The following is a 19351-nucleotide window of genomic DNA, read 5'->3' as shown; positions in this document are numbered from 1 at the left end:
AGGAGGTTTTGCACACCATGGGACACCACGCGACTGTCAGCACTTGCGGCCTGCTGGTGAATCCGGAATTTCCATGGCTTGGAGCATCACCCGACAGGATTGTCTTTGACCCGACAGAGCTGGGCTATGGTGTTTTAGAAATCAAGTGCCCATATTCAGTCCGTGACAAGACCGCAGACGAGCTTGTTGCAGAAAGCTTTTGTTCTGAACTGAGTGACAGTGGCCCCAGGCTTAAGCGAAATCATTTTTACTACTCGCAGGTAATCGGTCAGATGGGCGTGTCTGTCCTGAGCTGGGGAGACTTCGTCATTTTTGGAAAAGATTTCATGCTCGTTGAGAGGATTAGACTGTGCCTGAGCGAGTGGGAAGCGTTAAAAGCAGACCTGGACGACTTCTATTTTTCTACTTTGCTGCCGTACCTGGAAAGCTGTCAGCAAGAGGCACACTGCCGTAGTAGGGCACCAAGTCAAACATTACCACAATAAGCGTACAGGTTTATTATTTACACGTGTTTGTATATAGTGCTCAGTATGCACTCATCAGTTTTCTTCCTTCAGCAGAGGAGGTTGCAGGTTGCTCAAGATAGCACAAACTGCCCATATTTGATTGGCCAAGGGGGCTAAGGAGATCGGAATGGAACGATCAAAAATGTGGTATGTCTTGATACGCTGAATCCTCCGTTCAACATGGATGCGGAGCGCTGCAATTTCTTGGGTCTTCTGGGCTTCACGCTCCGTAAATTTCCCGTCTTTCAAGAAAGGCGGTATGTTTAGCTGAACACCCTTTTCCGCAAGAAGGTCCTCGATTCGAAAACCTTTGTCGGCCATTACTGAATCACCGGGATCGAACCTCTTTTTCAGGAAACCGCTCCTGATAACACATTCTCTGTCGGACGTGCTTCCTGTGAATAGTTCTGACACGTGGGTCAGCACCCCACTAGGTGCCACACCAACAATCCCTTTAAACGTGTGGCCTGACTTGTAATGTGAATACACATCCGATTGCGTCACGAATGATGACGACACATCACAGTGAATCTCGGTTGCATCGACAAGCACACGAGTTGACCTGTATTTGTCTATAAATGCTGCTGGCATGGCAGCGTCAACTGCACATCGGGATTGCCATATGGGCAGTTCAGTCATCTGCGAGTACATAAAGTCGATCCAGGATGAAAATATCCTGGATACAGTGCTGGTTGATACATTGAACAAGTCGCCAATGTGCCGATGAAATAACCCAAGCCGGAGCTTAATCAAAACCAGAAAAAGTTGGTTTTCGCCATTGACCTTGCGCCGTCGGCCACTGTTTCTATGGCCACTGCTGCCCTGGTGCCGTCTAATGTTTTCGCCGTCTTCCCCAGCGTCCAGAAACTTCAGAAAACGAACAAAATGGCCATAGCTCCTCAACCCAGTATAGAACTGAATGTCCTCATCACTTTCTTGAAATTTTTCTATTCCAAATGGAGAATTCTTTTCTTCCAGGCTTTCAATGTTGCGCTGAGCCTGAACGAGCTCGTCACGAAGCAGGCCAAGTTCCTTGCCCTGAGCAGTCAGTTTATGCTGTACGTCCTGGAGCTCTTTTTGCAGATCAGCTTCTTTTTGCTTGCTTGCAGCAGTAAAATCCTGTAGCTCACTTCTTTGCGCATTTAGCTGTGCTTGCAGGCTCAACAAACTTTCCCTTTTTGCACTTTCTTGTCTGTCCAACTGCTGCTGCAGTTTTTGCTCATTTTCCCTGCTTGCTGCAAGTTCCATTTCCAGTGCAGCAATGGTGTCTCTGCAGCCGCACACAACAGCTGAAGCCTGCCCCTGAATTTGAAATTCACTACCCAGAAATATTTCCTGTAGTGGGGCGTGATTTTCATGAACTGTGCTGGGTGCAGCTAGCTGCTGAGAGAGAACATCCAGCGTGGGAGGTTGGTTTTCACTTCCATGTTCTGCATCGTGCAGTGAAAGCCGACTGGGGTCTGGATTGGGTAGGTGACATTCTTTGCTGTGCTGCTTTTTCGTGGCAGGGTTGAACGTTCGTTCACGAGGTGGCTTCCTTGGCGGCTTTGATTTTCGAAACGAAAAAACTGAAGGCACAGCTGAGTCACGGAGCAGCCGCCGCCCACTTGCTACACTAGTCCAGAAGTCGGACTCTACAAAGTGCTCCAAGCAAACTGCGGTTGCTTTTGAAATTTGAAAGTGTGGTCCTCCGTCTCTCTTGATCGCAGCGATCCATCTCCTCTTCATTTCTTTTTCAGCTGGGAATCTGTGATAAGAAACCTGCAAACAGAAACAAACACTTCATAGTACCATTTTTACTATTCATCACACGACCAAAGCAACGCTGCTTAACCAGTTGGGCTGTGGGGCTGGTGTGGTTATCAGTTAAATAAAATACTTAGCTCAGTGCACTGAGACCATGCCTCTGTCTGTCTGGTATGCTTACTCGCCAACGCGCAACTAATGTGGCGCAGTGCGAGACCGCTTTTCGTGCGAAACCAAACAAGCTGAGATACAGAGAGAGCTAACGCCTAAAACAAATGCGAAAAAATTGGCTAAGTTGGTACGTCAGTACCTGGATCGCAACAACTCGAAGGATGGGACGGTAAAAGACCAGGGGTGTAGCACGTTTCCCCATGTCGCATTTCCCCCGTCGCAGTTTTCCCGCCCCGCTCCCCCCGTGTCTCAAAATTCCACTGTCCATAATCCCTGTCTTTCTTCCCCCCTGTTTCGCCTCCCCCGGCCGCGAAAGCCGTCTCCCTGAGCTGGAGAGGGAGCGCCCCTTTTAGTGGTAACGAGCAGGGGAGCCCCGCCTGGCATTGTGCGAGCTCGTTCCGCGGGGGGGGGGGGGGGGGGGGCAAAGACGGTCGTGCCTCCCTGCCTGCAAGTAAAGAAAAAAGAACTCCAGCAGAAGAATGAAGTGTCAGTCCTTTGTGGCGAAATTTAAATGCTTCAGTCCGACCGGATACTTAGGAAGGAAGTAAAAAAGGATGTAGAGGGAAGGCAGGAAAGTTCACGCAGCTAAAGCCTAGTGAGTGAGGCGCCGCGACCGCTTTTCTGATGGAGGCGAAAAGCAGAATCGCCCGTGTGTACGAGATTTCGGCGCACGTTAAAGGTTCCCAGGTGGTCAAAATTAATCCGGAGCCCTCCACTACGGCGCGGCTCAGCATATGCGTTGCGCCGGCGCGTTAAACATTGCAGTCGAGCATGGAACCTAGACGTTGACGACCCGTACTATATTCGGGCTCATTGCTAGGTTCTGAGGCACATGTGGCCGCATGGCAGGCCAGTTACTCTCCAACATGCCTAGAAAAACACTATCCTGAAAGTCATAAGCAACTGCATTTCTATGGATTAACTGAGGAGAACACGGAAGCAAGCAACACAGCAGTTCCGGGAGTAGAACTAACGCCCACCCATCGTGACAAAAATTTCGCCAAGACGCGCACGCCAGAAGTTGTGAAAAATCTGCAACAATTTGTAAACTTTTTCTGTATGTAGCCCGTCTGCGTACTCAATTCTGTAAAAAAATTTGAAATGCTCATTGTGTACTTCATTAAAGTTCTTTCCCGCGTTAACTTGCACATATGTTTTCAAATATGTTTTCAAAAAGGCCCGTTCTTCCTCCACGACAATATCTTAGACGTGTCCGTAAAAAATAAAAAAAAAAGCTGGAGGGAACAGCGTTCGCTAATTCTTTTTAGCATGACAGCCCAGCCTACGTAATACCCGAGTCACCGTAATACTTTTCATAAGATTTGTTGCATTTTTGGGGGCTAACATATGTTTGTTATGTTTGGGATATTGAGAGCGTGCATGTAATTTATGTAATTTTTATTGCATGTAATTTAAAAAACTTACGTAAAGAAGGCGTTAGACCATCGTAAACACCAGTCAATTGTCTTATCTAACTTGCATGCCACAAATAAAGGGCGAATATAAATTAACAACCTGACGTAAATAATAAAAAAACGTGTGCTAAAGAATTCAATCAGTTGGCTGCATAACAGGTGTCCCCATGACGGGATATTTATTTATTTATTTATTTATTTATTTATTTATTTATTTATTTATTTAATAAATACTGCCAGCCACCTCTTGGTGGCCAAGGCAGGAGTGATATAAACTTGCATACTTGCAGCCGCTTCGATGCAGCCAATTTCAATGTTCGCGCAAGCGCTCATTGAGGCATCGCCCTGTTTGCCCGATGTACTTTCTTTTGCACTTCAAAGAAACGCAATACACCACCGCGAACATCGAAACTCCCTCAAGGGCACGCCCACGTCACATTTATCATCGCATTGTAAGAGCTGCGGATGCTATCCCTTGTTTATTGCTACTGCTGTTTTAATGACTCACAAATATAGGATAGTAGGGGAGATAGCTGAAGCCTTTTGTATGAAAAATAATTCAGATGATTGTATTAGTTGCCCATCCATATCGCTACTGGATTTTGAAGTAGCCTATCTTGCCAGTTGTTGAATGAGTGGCTGTTCTGTGCATATGTGAGACGTACAGCCGTGAGCTGAAGTAAACGGACCACGGGAGCGGTGGCCAAAACTAATCGCTGCGCCGTCTGCTTGCGCGGCGCCTGCTGTCGAGACCGCGCACAGCGCAGGCGCGGCCTAGCAGTACCGTACACATGCCGCTATCGCTCGCCTCTTCGCGACTGCTTCTTGATTCGATAAATCAGCGCCGGAGGAATCACGCCCCGCAGTTAGAGGAAAGCTGCAGGGTGCCGCCCTATCATTGAAAGCGATGCGACTCACCTGATATGCGGCAATGGTGCTACGCCGCCACACATAGTGTGCTACAGAATTGGTCTCGTAGCCTTTTTTTATTATTCAGTATCACAAATACATCCGAAAAAATGTCCAACCAACGTGGGTGCTTTCTCTTAGCTAACGGGCTATTTTGCTTGTTTTGGTATATTTGCGCCTCATCCAGGGAAAACTTGTCCCCGAAACAGGCTTCCCATCACAATACAGTAAATCCTATCCTATTTAACTGCCACAACCCCTTACGCCCCGTCACCGAATCCCGCAATTGTTCACACCACACCTTGTTATAGCACTTAGGTTTTTGCCAAGGACACCCACCGAATCGAGCATAGCAGCTTTTTTGTGAACAATGTGTCGGTGCGTGTGCGTGCTCGGGGCAGTTCGTATGTTTCCTATAAATTAAACGGCTCAAAAAGAAATACCACACGGGGGATTGGTTAAGTGAAACACCGTAAATCTTGCTTTTGGAGCATTTATTACTGCTTCGAAGTTATCAAAACCAAAAGGCAGAAATAGTGGCCCACTAATTCATTGATAACATGAATGCATCCAGCGAAGCTGACGTTTCCACGTTGCTTTGTTTCGCAGTTTATATTGAAGTTATTACGATGTAGGATATATAAAAACACGGCTTACGAGTTTTTCAAATTTTTACGAAGGTATTAACCAAATTAGCCCAAGAAACTAAACGGAATCATTTCTAGTCGGCCATTAACCTAGTTTTGTGTGATGGATGAAACTTAGAATTATCCTAGCAGTCAGAAATGTGGATGCTGTAAAGCGATTTTCACAGTGGTTTCGGTGAACCTAGTCGACCTGGTCGGCCGTCGACCATAAGCTAGTAATCTTTTTATCTTCAATCATCGACTGAACGACCCCCTTTGGATTAAATCCTTCAATTTCAACTCGTGCCACAGAAGTGCGCAAGAACTATGAATAATGTTTTCAAGTGCAAATAAATCTAACCGAAAAATGTAGTTTGCATTCGTCTCGATAGTCGCTGTGCATTCAAGGCGTGGTTCAATCGTATCTCATATCGCAATATAGTTTTTTTAACATTAAATGTATGTTTCGGTGCCTCGAACTTGAAGAAAATTGCGAAGCTGGATTTTCCTGAGCATTTGCGAACTGGCACTTATGCCGCATACGGCAAACGAAGTTTCATAAAGCAATGCAGTACATACCTAAGCACAGCAGTATTTGTCAAAGCCTTAGCATGTACAGTCGGGGACTTAATTTTGCAGACCACGCGAGCGCGTGGAAAAAGCCACCGATGCGCGCTCTGGAGGCCCGGCGCCTGTTGTCGAGACCGCCGCGGCGCGCATGCGCGTCCTGTTTTACTCGCAGGCACGCTGATTTTCTCGCTTCCTGCAGGGGTGCTGCAACGGTCACTCAAGCACCGCTTAGCGACGCCTTTGTAGCATTCCCTTTTTCCAGATGGGGCCTGACGTGACGATTGCGAGGGCTTTGGCGCGAGTGCGGCTCGCGTCCTGATAAACACTTGCGCGTGATGTTTTATTTGTTTGTTTTGTGCTTCATCGTTTATAGACGATGAGACTAGTGGCTTGTTCGTATGAAGCAGTCTCACGGTACCGTGCTACCGACGACGAAATGCCAGCTATATGAATAGCGAACCGTTATTCACCTTGTTTATTGTGTAATTTGGCCACTGAACATATATTTCAGCTCGATCTCCGCTGCCCATAAAGTGGCCATTTGCAAGTTTGATAAAAGAAACCCTCTGTTTTATTTTAATGTCCACTTCCTTACTTGAAAATTATTGTAAGACATACCCATATGTATTGTCTGTTCGTTCGGCGCGTCGGCATGATTCAAGACGGCACCTAGGGTTCCCGTCGAAGTACGACATAACCTTATTCCTACTTTTCGCCGTAATATTAATTGCTACTTAGGGCCTTTCGAATGTTTTGTCACTAATGAACGGGTGTTTAACCACTGAAAAACAATCAGCTTGTCCTCCTGTTTTCTTGCTGACCTTGTCCTTCCGCTCCGCTGGGCATCTGCAAGGTGGCCCTTTTCTGATGGAGGCGAAAAGAGAAAATGCACAAGTGTGTTCGGGATTTCGGCGCATGTTACACATTCCAGGTAATCAAAATTAATCCGGAGCTTTCAACTACGATGCGCCTTATCGGCTTTGTAGCATCGGAGCGTTAAAACCTCATAATCACTCAATGCAAGCCGACCTTGAAGAATTGCTCCGGCCTTGAAGCAATTCACCCCCGTAGGAATGAATTCCTCGGCTAACAGCATCTCTTGGCCTATTAGTAAGCCGGCAAAGGTACCTTTGAAAAACAGCTTCTCAAAAGTAGCGAATAATTTTACGGCATTCAATGGGAGACAGAGGTGCCATTTTTACAGATGCGACGGGCAGAGCGAACAGACAATTTATGTGAGTACGTATTTCTATCATTTTTAAATAATGAAGTAGGAAGCAAAAACATCGAAATAATTTCTTTTATCAAACTTGCAAATCGCCACTTTATGAGCAGCGGAGAGCGAGCTGGAATATATGTTCAATGGCCAAATTACACAATAAACAAGGTGAATAAAGGTTCGCTATTCATATAGCTGGCATTTCGTCGTCGGTAGCGCGGTACCGTGAGACTGTGCTTCGTACGAGCTTCATTCGTGGACGCCGTTTGCAAGCCGCTAGTCTCCTCGTCTGTAAATGATAAAGCACAAAACAAACAAATAAAACATGACGCGCAAGTGTTTATCATGACGCGAGCAGCACTTGCGCCAAAGCCCTCGCAATCGTCACGTTAGGCCCTAAATGTGCCATCGGGAAGAAAGGAATGCTACAAAGGCGTCGCTATGCGGTGCTTGAGTGACCATTTAAGCACCGCTGCAGGAAGCGAGAAAATCAGCGTGCCTGCAAGTAAAACAGGACGCGCATGCGCGCCGCGCCGGTCTCGACAACAGGCGCCGGGCCTCCAGAGCGCGCATCGGTGGCTTTTGCCACGCGCTCGCGTGGTCTGCAAAATTAAGTCCCCGACTGTACGTTCAGCATCAATAATTTTTCGAGTTCGATGATATTCTCGGGAGGCTATAATTTCGCATCTATCCTCAAAACCGACAAAGATGGAGTTTTGTCTTATTTTCTTCGACTGCAAAGTTATTTTTTTCTGCTTCATTTTCTGCTTCAAAATATATGCAGCGGAGAATGGGGGAGGGGGGGGGGGGCAAAAAAAAAAAAAAACGTGCGCTCACCCTGCCAGCGGAGCCGCGTTGCCGCCGATTTCGCCAGCGCACCGTTTCCACAGGTGTGTTGAACAGCAGACAGCAAAAGGAAAGCGCGGTTCCCCTGGCGCTGATTTATCGAAGCAAGAAGCAGTCGCGAAGAGGCGAGCGATAGCGGCATGTGTTCTGTACTGCTAGGCCGCGCCTGCGCTGTGCGCGGTCTCGACAGCAGGCGTCGCGCAACCAGACGGCGCAGCGATTAGTTTTGGCCACCGCTCCCGTGGTCCGTTTACTTCAGCTCACGGCTGTACATGAAGATTCTTATGATCATGCACGCTCTTATATACTTTTTCACGGTGTAATAAATACTTCAGTTGTTAGTCAGCGCTCGTGTTGTTGTCCTCTTCCTTTTGTCCTTGTTTTTCGCGCGCTGTTTCACCACTATGAATATGTATAGAAAAAGCTTCCCCCATCCTTTTATGTTAATAAAATTTGCAGTAAGGTTTCTTTTTTTCAACCTACAATAGCATGTTTCTGGAAATAGAAAGTTTGTCTACCCAGCGAGTTTGTTTATTTCACAAAATGTTTGGTGGCACTTGATTTTTCTTCCACGCGTTTTATGTTTCTCTGATGAGCAAAGCTTGCTTAGACAACTTTTTTTTAACATTCTTTAATCCCCTTGCTTGCATCCCCTCTCCCCACCGTACAGCACACGCCCTCCTTGCTGAAATAAAAACTTCAATCAGTCAATAATGCTCATGGCGCCGGTGACACTTTTAGAGCGAGTCCTTTTCCGTTCAAGTCATTCCCGTGACTGCCCCATATTGCTGCTTCGCAAATTGTCCTATTGATTGATTATTGATGGTAGGGTTTAACGCGCCGACGCAACGCAGGCGATGAGGCGCGCCGTACCGGGCTCCGGATTAATTTTGACCACCTGGGGATCTTTAACGTGCGCCGAAATCTCATACACACGGGCATTTTTGCTTTTCGCCTCCATCAGAAAAGCGGCCGCCGCGGCCGGGAATCTAACCCGAAACCTCGTGCTCAGCAGCGCAACGCCTTAGCCACTGAGCCACCACGGCGGGGTTCACAAACTATCCGCATACCGTCTATCCAGCGAGTTCTGTCATTGGTTCGGCAGTTATTTAAAAGGCAGGTTGAATTGTGTCTGTTATGAAGGCGTCACCTCCCGGCCTTTGGCGATGATATCAGCGGTACCTCAAGGTTCGACACTGGGCCCTCTTCTCTTTAACATTTTTGTTAATGACATCCACCCTGTTATTAGGCACTGTACGCTCTCTCAGTATGCCGCTGATATGAAGCTCTATCGCGCGGTTTCTTCACCAGACGATCACGTCCTGCTGCAAAATGACATCAACGCAGTTTCGACATGGTGCGACAGCAACTATTTGAAGCTCCATCTCTCCAAAACTATCCTAATAACATATACTCGCAAGTCTGCCCCGCTCATTTTCCAACATTCCCTGCTTGGTGTACCCGCAAGACGCGCTACTTTAGTGCGTGATTTGGGTGTAATATTGGACGCAAAACTTCTTTTCAACCTACACGTGAACCACCTGACCAACTCCTGTGTCTGAACGCTTGGCGTAATTTTCCGGGCCACCAGTAAATTCACCGACCGATAATGCTTTGTCTCCCTCTACCGCAACATAATTTTACCGACGCTCGACTTTGCCAGTGCCATTTGGAATTGTCTAAGCCCTTCGTCGTCTCTTCGTCTAGAAAGGATTCAAAAGTGCTTCACTAGAACCGTATTTTACTTTTACTCACCAGTTTGTTATTATCTGAACGGGGGGCTTTTCAAGCTCCTGAATCTTGATGAGCTACGTATTAGGCGTCCAAGGCGTGACATGGTTTTTCTTTTTGACTGCATTCATTCCAAGTTTGACTGCCCCTGCCTTGTAAGCCCTGTTCACCTGCGAGTTCCAAGCAGACCACTGCGGCCGCACGGCTGCTTTCATGTTGACAGAGCACTGAGCCAGGCGCCAGCTGACCGATGCCAACATGCCTATAACACTCTGTTTTTACCTTGCATCGAAAGTTTTTGCATTGACATGGCTCTTCTTAAACTCTCCTTGAAAACTTGACTTTTTGAATGCACATGTTGTAGGGAGGTCGCACATGCACTTCTCCATCTGTTCTTGTGTTTCTGCGCGAAAGTGAAAAAGAAAGTTCATTACTGCATACTTTTTCTACGACCTCCGAGCTCTTGTTGCTCAGAAAATATTTTGCATTCCTTGATCACTAGGCTGTTTAATATATACTACACATTTATTTTTACACTTTTTTGAATTACTATTTCCCTTCATATATGTTGTCTTTTGTGTGTATTATATTCATGTACACAGTGCATCCCTCAAGGAGGCCCTTGCGGTGTTGTCGAGAACTTTAAATAAATAAATAAATAAGACTTTAATAACCTAAGTGGGGGCGGGTGAGGAGGGGAGGTAAAAAAATAAATAAATATTACGGCCTTCCATCCTTGATGTTGGAATGGCGTGGTGTAATCTGTTTGTTATTACTACGTCTTTCTATCGACACAATTGTTGGTAATTATTTCGTCCCTTCTGCTTTTTATCTGCACGGCACTCTGACGCCTGTGTTTCCGGTGTTAGCGCGGCTTAAGATGGAGGGAAAGGCAGGGACGCCTTATCAGTGAAAGCGATCCCCACTTCCAGTATAGCAGGGGATCACTCATTGTACATCCCCGCGCACGCATTGTAACATTCTGCACTCCGCGGCAGCCACTGCCCCTTTGTACGTCTTGGGGGCAACAAAAGCCGACCCAACCTCCGTTTTCGATGAGAGGGAGAAAGTCGAGGGGGCACGAGAGGGGGAAACTGCTAACATGTGCATATGAGAGGAGGGATTTTGAACACGAGGGGAAATAACCAGTTTATTTTGAGAGTGGGATTTTGCGACAGGCAAAACGCGTTCGGGTTGTATCGTGGTCCACCCAAGACCAGAAACGACGCGGTGCTCGTCGTCCTTTTGCTATCCCGTCATTCGCGATGTTGCTACCAAGGCTTGCAACACGCCGCGCAGCTCGCTTTAACTACAGATAACGCCGTTTACGAGCGGCGACACGGTGCAAACCTCTGCAGCAGGCTGACGGAGGGGGTTTCGTAAAGCAAGAACAAATGCGCCAGAACGTAAGAAGCGGGCGTGCGCATTACGAGGTGAAAAACCAAGACGACGACGAACAGTGTCAACGCCACCAAACACCATCTTACGTACCTTTCGTCCGGCTGTGTCGACGTATCCGTGCAGTTTGCAGAGCGGGACGCAGCAGTGAGTCGGCATGAGGCCGGGCGAACTCGTAACCACATGTGCAGATGAAAACAACAGTGAGAAAAAGCACAGAAACCGATACGAGTGAACAGAACGCCGAGTTGACTGCGGGTGACTACGAGAACGCCGCAATTCTTCCTTTATGATGGCGACCCTTGCGAATGGCGTCAGTGTTGCCATCATGAGAGCTGGCGTTTGTACTATGTTGCCAGCCTTTCTGAAAAGGGTCTATTGCGCATGCGTGGCGCGTTAGGGCGCAAGCGGCAATACCGGTGCGGGGCCCCGGGGCCCTATTCTCGACTGCACAAATTGCCGGCAATTTAGGCAATTTTCCGGAAGTCTTTTCTGATTGGCTTTCAATTTTGGTCACGTGCTTCCGGCTGACAAAGCGGTTGTGTGTGGTGTCGTCATTTTGACGTTTCATGTCGTCAACGGACACTAGTTCTAAAGTTTGCCTTATTTCTCGTTACTAAAGGCGCATAATTCTTGGCCGGCAATGAAAAACCAGACAAAATGCGGCGGACATGACAACGTAAGCCTGTCTTTGCTATTCAACAACAATACTGCTTGTAATACACACCCCCTCTGTGATTGGCTGAGAAGGCGTGACGTAATTTAAACAGTTGGCGGGAACGATTACGTCCTGCATTGGCAACTTCAGCCTGCGTAAAAGTGACGTAATGCTACGTAACAGCATGAAAATGGCGGTTGTTTTTGTCGCAAAATACAAGCAAAATAGGGCACAATATTGCCCCGGCTTACGGCGCCGCGAAATGTGCGGCAATTTGCAGCAGATGCAGTTTCGCATGCGCGCTGTTTAAAGCATGTTTCCTACCGAAACAAATTATAGTTTCAACTGCTTCCAAGTCAGCGATCATGCGACATACAAATAACATGCAGTATTTTGCTTTTATGTTTGGCAATGAAATAAAAAATATTTGTTTCGCGTAACCGCAACATAAGAGGGCAGTACAAGCCTCTCCATGACAAAGAGAACCCAATGCATGGCATTTGTCCATACTTGTCCTAGTAAGCTGTTGGGTCACATGATCGAACTCAAGAGAAAAATAACAATGAAAAGTGACTATTTAGTTCATTACAGCGCTGATTGCAGTCGAGCTTGACGAATGAGTGAATCGGTGACATCGGTGTGCTCCGCGGTTATCAGGCGTAGAGCTTCGCTGCTCTTATGTGTCATAGAAGCGATAGTCGCGGCCGTCTTTTTCTGTGATCACGCCATAAACTTGTAACATAGCAACAGACGATGGCGTGGCGGCGGTGGCGGCAGGGAAGGTGATAACGCAACAAAGCTTGCATTGAAGCAGAGAGCCCAGCTATGTTAATAAAAGCGATTGAAAGAAATAAATAGATACGGTAAAAAAATTGTGTGATGTTCTTTAGCTCGACATCCGCCTTTCGCTCGCTTTTGGATCAACGTTACTCGATCGCCTTGTGGTGTTGGCGCCAAGTCTGACCACCAGAAATGTGTTTTTCTTGTCAGCCTCAGCTACCGTCTTAATTTTTATAGTACATGCCAAGTGTTTTTATATCTTTCTTGCACAATATTTGATACCTTGGTAGCGATCGCTATGAGTGACTCGTCAAATTACACTGCATGTCGTCATAGCTATAGGTGCAGCACGTCACTGATTGCTTACGTCGTGCTTACGCAAAAAAACATGGGCGAAATGCCGGCAATTTGTGCAGTCGAGATTAGGGCCCCCGCTCCGCTAGCCGAGCGTCGCGACAGCTAACGCTGACCGCGCGGAATTCTAACATGGCTACCCCCCTCCCCTAGTGAAGCGAGCGCGCTACGGCGAACTTCGTTTCGTCAGTTGAAACACGAGTGACGAAACCGCGAAAGCGCTTCCGATTCCGAATATGCAAAGGTGCCAGACACCTCAACGAGCCTTAGAACGGAAGCGAGACGTCGACCGAAGCGCGAGCCTACTTATATGCAGTGCCGAGAAAGACAGCCTTGTCTTGGCTATTCCAACGTTGAACGGCTTCTTTTAAATTATTTAGGACCATTATACCGTGTCAGCGACGGCATTATATTAAAAAGGAGAAATAAGGCACAAAACGTAGTATTTTAATTTATTTGAGTGACCACAACACTACCTTACACAGACCTCAAACAACACATTAGACAGCAACTCCGTAGAACTTGGCAAGCAGACTGGAGCGAATAGACAGACAACAAACTACACGTAATAAAACCACACTCTGGACAATACACTACTGACTCACACAACAAGCATATTGAAGTTACCTTAGCTAGGTTACGGATAGGCCATACACATGTGACGCACTCGCACCTGCTCACGGGATCTCCAAGACCCCTGTGTAGCAGGTGTGGGGAGGGCCTGTCCGTGATACACATCCTCATTCAATGAAATGCACTCGACATTACACGACGCAAACACTTCAGAGAACTCTACAGACAACATATTCCATTACATCTGTCATACTTTTTAGGAGACGATGCCATGTTTTTTGTTCAGCGCACGTATAAGTTTCTTTCAGAAGTTCACTTCTTACAGCTCATCTCATACCACCCATAGTTTTATCCCTGGTCCTATACACCAGCTACCTTATATATATTTTAACCACTCTTGGTCTTCATCCTGTCCCTTTACACCAGCCGGGCTCATAGTCTTTGATTGATTTTATTCGTGTTCCCTCTAACCAATTTTAACTGTCACGTATTCATCAAAACACTTTCTTGGCGCTTTTTGCCCTGGCTGGCCTTGCGCCATTAACCTTCAAACATCATCATCATTTGAGTGACCAAAATTACACTTCTTATCTTTACTTTGGGATGACGTTTTGGTTCACACACACACAGGGCACGACCAGTGACGCGAATGATTCGCCGTGGAGGGAGATACTGTTATCGCTTAGCTAAAAAAAGCCTTTTTGCTGCTGACGCTACGGTCGTGCTGAGCGGGCCATCTAAGCTAAATCTTTCTGATATGCGTTGACTGGGTCGTAGTCTAAGAGGTGCACGTTAGTTAAATACGTTTGCTTGTAATTTGTAATTGAGCCTACTTCCCGGTCAATTACTTGAATGAAACTTTGACGAACTTGTTTTCTTGCTCCAGTGGACAAACATGGGGCTGTTCGTTTCTTTCCGGTAGAAGTTCATGTATTGACAGCCGACGAGAGTTTCGCAATATTTACTACCTCACTGTGAAGTATGTAATATTGAAAATTTAATGAAAATCGGAGTAATGTTAAGCTAGTCTTGGGGGCTAATTGCCGTGTAATCTTTTTGGGATGTTTTCAATAAAACAAGATTTAGAGCCACTATCTGTAGTGATAATCCCTCCGAAGATAGACGTGCTTCACTGTGCAACCCTCAATGTGGGAAAGCCATCTTACGACGACCAAGCTTACAACAATCTTCTTAAAGCCGGCTTCAATTCTAAACACAAAGGAATTGCTGGGGAGGCATTTTTTTTCAGGAGAAATATAAGCCGTCTTTTATTAAAATATGAAGGCCTTAGGACTTCTTTAAATTTTCTATCAGTTTTCCCGCACGCTGAAGATTGGCGCAGTGTTACGACCTTGGGGATTTGAGCGGGCGCGGCAACGTAGCGCGACGCTCGCGTGCGATTCTTGCCTTCGTCGCTCTGTTGTCGACACGATCTGCCCGATCGTAGCCATAGACAGCTTAGCTGTGAAACAAACTTAAGTTGGCGCCAAAGAATGAGACCAGTTGGCGGCATCGTAAGAGGCATTGCCTTAATCCTCGCTATAACTTCTTCACGTTTTACCGATCCCACCACTCCACATGGCTGACCTCTTCTGCTTTAAGAAATAATTCCTTCCCTCTCTAGTGCAGGTGAGATATCAGCTCCATGAAATTTTGCTTCTATTTCTGCTACTTTACACTGCGAACTTTTGGGCTGTCGTAGCTGCAGCACCCCAAAAGCTTAGTCGAATCCTCGGGCTTGTTCTCTAGCACTAACGACTTCAGCTTTGCTGCATCCGACACCGCTGACGCACATCGTGAAGTGATTCGGTTAAGCCCGTTTTCTTTTGAGTCCGACAGAGCACAACATGGTCCGGCTGGGCCTGTCGTGCTCTGTCGGGGGGGCCCTGTCGGGCCAAGTTGGACGCCGAGGTCGAATTCGCTCGGCGAGCGAATTGTCCGGCTGGAGCCGTCCGGCTGGGCCGTCCGGCTGGAGTTGGCTCCGCCCATCGGCCTTCGGCAACATGGCGGCGGCGAGCTGCGGGGACGGTGTACGTCGCACAACTTGATTGTGATATCAAAAACTACAACGACTTGCAGAAGTTACGACAGACCACCCCGGTCCTGAGTCGGTACTGCGATACGCGTTTATCGTTCGTCTATTTCAAACGTTCGCGCTTTGTGTGGAGCCGAAGCAGAAAAGGCACCAGTACCAGCGTCTGCAGAGTGGTGCGCCGTGTTTTCGTTCTCTATCAAGTGTGTAGAGATACGCTCGTCGCGCTCATGGCTAGCGCGAGACGATTGATAAGTCTAAATTCATCGTGGCCCCGCTCTCGTGCGCTCCGAGCTGTCAAGGTCTGTCTCCACGCTTGGATCATCGATAACGTTCAAAATATGGTCACTGTGAGTGAAAGCAACGCGCAGTGGCGGTCAGCGCTTGTGTACAGTGCAAGTTTTTCATATCAAGTGTGTACGCCATGCTGTTATCTGTTTGATGTGTCGAAGTTCGGCTCTCGCGATCAGCCGTGTGTGGTGCGTCGCAGTTCTCCCGGAGTTGAATGTGTGTCTGTGAAGCTGCGGCGCCGCTAGCTCCGATACTGCAAGAAACACATCGCATCCGAGGGGTGCACCTTTTACATAACTTTCCCGTTGTATATCTGCGCAGTTGGTAGCGATGTGTGGCGGTGTTTGTGCGTTTTGAAATGTGAGGGTGTTCCCAGTGCTTTAGTGCCGCTGGTGGACTGCAGCGTTCCCAAACCAGCGTCGTGAGTGCTCCGCTAGTTCGCCTATTCTAGTGGCCGCGTGATGTGGTGGCAAGTGTGCTTTGTGCAGCAACTGCAGTGTGTGTCCAGGCTGTGCTTTCATGCGAGATGCTGTTTCCGTTTGGGACTAGTCTTCGGGGTCATTTCACTTGCAGCTGTTGCTTGTTTACGTATGCCGCATATATGCGCTAGGTAAAGCTTCCATGCACCACTATCCGAAAAATTACCTTTACTAATGAAGCACATGGTTATTGTAATGTAATCATGCAGTCATGACATATTCCTGTGAGTAGTGTTTACACACCGGGTTCACAAAATGGTTTCTATCATAAACCTTTTCAAATGCCCATTTACGCTTTTGTTATAGTTGTTTGCTTTAAGCCACACCAAAGTTGGCTATGTTGTGGTCTTCCCTGAACTCTTAAGATGCCAGCACTGTCAATCATCAGTGAACATTCTTAAAGCGGAGTTGGGGGTAATTCGTGTTCCGTGGGTGGCACACGTGACTTCTTTTGAGAATCTCTTTTTGCTCCCAACATATCCAGTATCGTTCAGCTTGATTAAGCTCGTCGGATATGAGGGGTCCCAATTTGCTGCTTTGTTGTTTGGTTCTAGCGATGAACTGAAAAACCCGAGCTGTGACTCTGATTAGCTTTAAGATTTTGCCGTAGTGTTCCAGATCGATCACGCCCGATTCAGTAGGTGGCGATGTTGCCGCTGGCAATGATCTTGTTTTCTTCCTTTCCCCTAGTTCGATTTCATCGTATGTCGCTTTCGGAACCACTCATTCCCAATATGCATGCGGGACAAATCTACAGTGCTTTGCTCCGCTACAGTGCGTTTTTGGCCAGCTGCATGGCTGGGATGTCTCGAGCTAGATTTTCTCTTCCCGGATAATGTCTACATACGCACTTGTTCGCGAGGCGTTGAATTTTGGTGACTCAGTTGCGTGTGAACTGCTTCCAGCGGCCAACATCTTCATGAATCCAATAGAGTGCTGTTGTTGAATCTGTCCGTAGGTAGATGTTTGATGGCTGTTGCTTGAGGGCTTCCAAAATATAGCCACACAATCGACCAGCGAGCGGGCATGCCATCAGTTCCAGTCTCGCCAGTGTAATTTCCTTGCCTGGTGCAACCCTTTGTTTGCTTACCAGAGTTGTCGATCTTGTACCGTTTTCACCCTCCAGGGTGAGGTAGGCAACTGCCTCATATGGCATTGGACGGGTATCAGCAGAAATGTGAAAGCAGTCCGTCCTCCCTCCATTTGTTTGCGACCTGTAGTACCGGGGTACTTGAACCTCAGGGAGATAGGGAGTCCGTCTAGCTACCTTCCAGGCCGCCGTGCTGTTGGTAGGTAGCGTGTTGAAGTCGATGTTTTTACGCCACACTTCGTGGAACAGGACCTTGGCATGGACAATGAAAAAAGAAAGCCCCCCCCCCCTCCCCCTCCCTTCTTAGTGGTTCATGTTGAACCTCAGCGCAAATGACAAGACGCAGTACGATAGCAACAGGACACACGAAGCGCTGCTTTGTCATGTCGTTTACGCTAGGGTTCAACATGCTTACCAACACTTCCAAGTTTTCACGTTGCGCCCTAGTGGGTCACATATCCACGCCGTTGTTTGTAGCATGGGCCAATTTGTGAATGGTTCTATGCCATGAATACAATCCATACATAGAGAGAATGTTAAGTGGTCGGCACATGGGTCCCACGTAAGTCGCAAAACCTTCAGCACACCCGACAAATAACCGAGATGCATGGTAGCCCGGGAGTCACGTTGAAATCACTGGAATAGCATTTTACTGCTTCAAACATTTCAGTGGCATTTTTGTACAGCTTCACGGCAGCTTTCTCGCTTCCGGCTCCTGTGAGCACGTCATCCGTGTATGTCTCACAGTTTGAGGGTACTGCTCTTTGTTTAAGTGGTGTTGAAGCATTTTGGGAAGTAGAAATGGGTTAGCCATCACTCTGAAAGGGATGCGGGTCATACAGCAAGTCAAAACTGGTGAAAGTGGTACACCCGGTTTTGGTATTGCTTGAAACCACAGGAAACGCAATGCATCTTTGTCCACCGGTTTTATGCCAACCTTTAAAATGTTTGTTTGATATCCGACCCTTGCGCCACCACTTGGTGTCTTCGGGAGTTCAGCAATAGGGTGTATGCACTGGGCTTTTGGCCGTGCAGCAATGCTACCTACACGACGGCCCCGACACCATATCCACAGTTGCATTCTGCCGTGCAGGCAGCATGTTTCCCGATGCAAAACGTGGTTTGCGGCGTGGTGTTGGTAAGAACGTTCGCGTGGGCAGTGTTTTTTTCTGCGTGATTCGTGGGTTTGCGAATGCCTTGTCACAAGGAGTAGTCAGCATTGTTTTTGTTTTGAAATTTCGGACTGTGCCGTGCACACTTCTGCAACCGCAGATCCGAAAGCAGGCCGCACAACAAAAGCAAGCGTTTCGCTTTTTTTTCTGTTTTGAAGCGGTAGCTAGAGCAGTGCTTGAAGACGATCTGACTTCAGGCAACGAATTCGCAAAGAAGCTATCGATGATGGGTTTAATCAGTACCGAATCAGGCGTGCCCATTTTATTTCAGGTGGAGACGACGGCCGTCAAAGCTTTCACCTCATACCTTGCACATGCTTGTAACACGATGTGTTAAGGCAGCCGGCATACTTTATCAATGAGGCTAACCCGACTGTGCATCCAGCCGCAGCCTCGTCTACTTCCAGTGTTTTTAGGTGAATACGTGTACATGAAATGCAACCTTTTTTCAGGTAATTGTGGGCATCCAACTCTTTTGTCGTCTTCGAGTGCTCTTTAATGACCAAGTGCGTTCTGTGCTTATGCACTAAAGCTTGACGTTGGCTATACAATTTGACTACTTCAAGAACAGCGCAGAGATGAAGACTTATGGATTGGCAAACTAGAGCAATATGGTTTATCGCTTGTCTCTGCGCTGTTTTTGCAGTATTCAAAGCGTGTTCCATAATCTTGTTTTGCTTATAATTTCCACCTCGTCTACATAAAAAAAAGCACTTGAAAACTATCGGTCGAATCTTTGTCGACGTGGCTGCACCTAATTTTATATACATACGTCGCGATTGCTT

The 19351-nt window shown here is 47.2% G+C and overlaps 1 protein-coding gene across 1 annotated transcript; it reads right to left on the bottom strand.

The window, feature by feature from the left end:
• Window positions 1-539: 539 nt before the first annotated feature.
• LOC144145028 (uncharacterized) lies at window positions 540-1157 on the bottom strand. Its single transcript, XM_077676531.1, has one exon. The coding sequence runs from the start codon at window positions 1155-1157 to the stop codon at window positions 540-542; it is 618 nt and encodes a 205-aa protein (XP_077532657.1).
• Window positions 1158-19351: the final 18194 nt, after the last annotated feature.

The sequence above is a fragment of the Haemaphysalis longicornis genome, unplaced genomic scaffold, assembly GCF_048455015.1.
Source record: "Haemaphysalis longicornis isolate Haplotype H1 unplaced genomic scaffold, Haemaphysalis longicornis Haplotype H1 scaffold_7, whole genome shotgun sequence".
NCBI classification, from domain to species: domain Eukaryota; kingdom Metazoa; phylum Arthropoda; class Arachnida; order Ixodida; family Ixodidae; genus Haemaphysalis; species Haemaphysalis longicornis.
The sequence above is the reverse complement of the archived record's forward strand: the minus strand, read 5'-3'. Positions and strand labels throughout refer to the sequence as shown.